The 3,165-nt window shown below is 60.8% G+C and overlaps 2 protein-coding genes across 2 annotated transcripts; one reads left to right on the top strand and one right to left on the bottom strand.

Annotated features, from left to right (window-relative positions):
- Nucleotides 1-19: 19 nt before the first annotated feature.
- VDBG_09188 (brefeldin A resistance protein) lies at nucleotides 20-2,092 on the top strand (the record flags this gene model as incomplete). Its single annotated transcript, XM_003000647.1, has 2 exons — nucleotides 20-1,993; nucleotides 2,063-2,092. The coding sequence occupies 2 exons, from the start codon at nucleotides 20-22 to the stop codon at nucleotides 2,090-2,092; spliced, it is 2,004 nt and encodes a 667-aa protein (XP_003000693.1).
- Nucleotides 2,093-2,514: 422 nt separating this feature from the next.
- On the bottom strand, nucleotides 2,515-2,985 carry VDBG_09187 (predicted protein; the record flags this gene model as incomplete). Its single annotated transcript, XM_003000646.1, has 1 exon — nucleotides 2,515-2,985. The coding sequence occupies one exon, from the start codon at nucleotides 2,983-2,985 to the stop codon at nucleotides 2,515-2,517; it is 471 nt and encodes a 156-aa protein (XP_003000692.1).
- Between the last annotated feature and the right edge of the window lie 180 nt (nucleotides 2,986-3,165).

Below are 3,165 nucleotides of genomic sequence, written 5' to 3'. Positions count from 1 at the left end.
AAGGTGTACCAGAAGCCCAATGCGGAGCGCACCCACGCTCAACGAGGGGCTCCCCCCGAAACGCGAAGCGAAGCGCCAGGGCCAGAAGGGAGCTGCTGAGAGTTCTGATGACCTGTCCATCAAGTCGGAGAGCATTCTGACCTGGGAGAACCTCACTTACGATGTCCCTGTCCCTGGTGGCGACCGGAGACTTCTGAACAACGTGTTCGGCTACGTCAAGCCCGGTCAGCTGACCGCTCTCATGGGCGCGTCTGGTGCCGGCAAGACGACTCTTCTCGACGTGCTCGCTTCGCGCAAGAACATCGGTGTCATTGGCGGGGACGTTCTCGTCGACGGCTCCAAGCCGGGCAAGCAGTTCCAGCGCAGCACCTCGTATGCCGAGCAGCTTGATCTTCACGACCCGTCCCAGACTGTCCGTGAGGCCCTTCGGTTCTCGGCCCAGCTTCGCCAGCCCTATGAGACGCCCCAAGAAGAGCGGTTCACCTATGTTGAAGAGATCATCGCCCTTCTGGAGATGGAGACGATCGCTGACTGCATCATTGGTACCCCCGAGTTCGGTCTTACTGTCGAGCAGCGCAAGCGCGTCACCATTGGTGTCGAGCTCGCCGCCAAGCCCGAGTTGCTTCTCTTCCTCGACGAGCCTACGTCGGGCCTTGACTCGCAGAGCGCCTACAACATTGTGCGCTTCCTGAAGAAGCTCGCCTCTGCCGGCCAAGCCATTCTCTGCACCATCCACCAGCCCAACGCCGCGCTCTTTGAGAACTTTGACCGCTTGCTGCTTCTGCAGCGCGGTGGCCGCACTGTCTACTTTGGCGACATTGGCCGTGACGCCGAGGTCCTTCGTTCGTACCTCAAGAGCCACGGTGCCGTGGCCAAGCCCACTGACAACGTCGCCGAGTTCATGCTCGAGGCCATCGGTGCCGGTTCGGCGCCGCGTGTTGGCTCTCGCGACTGGGCCGATATCTGGGAGGACAGCGCCGAGCTCGCCAACGTCAAGGACACCATCTCGCAGATGCGCAGCTCCCGACAGGCGGCAGCCAGGGAGCATAACGCTGACCTCGAGAAGGAGTACGCCAGCCCGCAGCTGCACCAGCTCAAGATTGTCATTCACCGCATGAACCTCTCTTTCTGGCGCAGCCCCAACTACATCTTCACCCGTCTCTTCAATCACGTTGTCGTCGCGCTGCTCACTGGTCTGACGTACCTCGACCTCGACAACTCGCGCTCCAGCCTGCAGTACAAGGTCTTCGTCATGTTCCAGGTCACGGTTCTTCCTGCTTTGATCATTTCGCAGGTCGAGGTCATGTATCACATTAAGCGCGCCATCTTCTTCCGTGAGAGCAGCTCCAAGATGTACAACCCGACTACATTCGCCGCGAGCATCGTCCTCGCCGAGATGCCCTACAGCATCATGTGCGCCGTCGCCTTCTTCGTTTTGATCTACTTCCTGCCCGGATTCCAAGTCGAGCCTTCGCGTGCCGGCTACCAGTTCCTCATGATCCTCATCACCGAGCTCTTCTCCGTCACGCTCGGCCAGATGCTCGCGTCTCTGACCCCTTCAGCCTTCATCTCGTCGCAGTTCGACCCCTTCATCATGATCACCTTTGCTCTGTTCTGCGGTGTCGCTGTCCCGCCCCCGCAGATGCCCGCCTTCTGGCGCGCCTGGCTGTACCAGCTCGACCCCTTCACGCGCCTCATCGGCGGCATGGTCACGACGGCCCTGCACGAGCTCGAGGTCGTTTGCAAGGGCGTCGAGCTCAACCCGTTCAATGCGCCCAGCGGCCAAAACTGTGGCGAGTACATGTCCGACTTTTTCGCCAACGGCGGCGCGGGCTACATTGTCGACAACTCGACATCGGAGTGTCAGTACTGCGCGTTTGAGGTTGGTGATGAGTTCTACACGCCACTCGGATTTGGTTTCGACAAGCGGTGGAGGGACATGGGCATCTTCCTGGCGTTCTTTGCGAGCAACATCGTGATTATATTCCTTGGTGTAAGTTGCGCCCCTATTCTGTGGCATTCGCGAAAGACTGTGTAAAACTTGATACTAATGTGTCTGCAGGCTCGATTCTTGAACTTTAACAGGCGGTAAACTGCCGCGGCATATTTTGGGATAGACTGGGTTATAGATAAAATGCATCAAGCATTGGAACAATGTTCGTAATGAAATAGAAGTAATGGATCGACTCTATGTTGGCAAAAAGGTGTTGACGGGACCGGCTGCCAAGATGCTGGCTAACCGTGATCTGATGTCCGCCTCGTCAAACTCACCCCGTATCAGCGCCAATCCGTTCGTATCATAGCCGTCATCTGATGATTGAGCACTGCAGATGCTGATCCCCCGCATCAGCATTCGAACCCCGCCTTTGTATCCTCACTCAGAACCTCAACACTTCACCTCGTGCATCTGTCCATCATCATATTGCCTCTAACAACCTCCACCCATCGAGCCTCAACGCAGTCATGTCTCGAGAAGATTTGACATCACGGGTTCTCCCCAAGATGACCCTGGCCTCACCAAGCCAAACACCAACCCCGGGAACCGACGCCGAGCTCACCCCTGCCGACACGGCCGCCACGCGCTTCGCGAGCCCCCGCGCCGCCATCATCACCGGCGGCACCGGCGCCCTCGCCACAGCCATCGCCCACGCCCTCCTCCAGCACGGCTGCGCCGCCCTCTGTCTCTGGGACGTCAACACGACCTCCGCAGCCTCGACCGCCGCCCTGCAGTCCCTGCGCCAAGCCCATCCGCACGCCGCCATCACCCTGGCCGAAGTGGACGTGACGTCCGAAGACGCCGTCGGCGCCGCGACGGCCGCCTTCTCCGCCGCCCAGCCCGACGGCGGCATCGACGCCCTCGTCTGCACGGCCGGCGTCGTCGCGTGCGTGCCGTCCCTCGACGCGCGGGGCCGCCGACTTCCGCCGCACCCTCGACGTCAACGCCACGGGCACGTTCCTCTGCGCGCAGGCCGTCGCGCGGACCATGGTCGCGCGCGGCCGCGGCGGGCGCCTCGTCTTCACGGCAGCATCGGCGGGTCGCGCCGTCAACTTTCCCGCAGCCGAAGGCCGGGGAAAAGCGTCCAAAGTGGGGTCGTCATGCTCGCCGGACCTCGGGTCGAATGGAGGAGAACGTATCGCGTGCACCTTGTCACCCGGGCTACTGGA

Source organism: Verticillium alfalfae, genomic scaffold, assembly GCF_000150825.1.
Source record: "Verticillium alfalfae VaMs.102 supercont1.14 genomic scaffold, whole genome shotgun sequence".
Lineage (NCBI taxonomy): Eukaryota > Fungi > Ascomycota > Sordariomycetes > Glomerellales > Plectosphaerellaceae > Verticillium > Verticillium alfalfae.
This window is presented reverse-complemented; position numbering and strand designations above follow the sequence as displayed.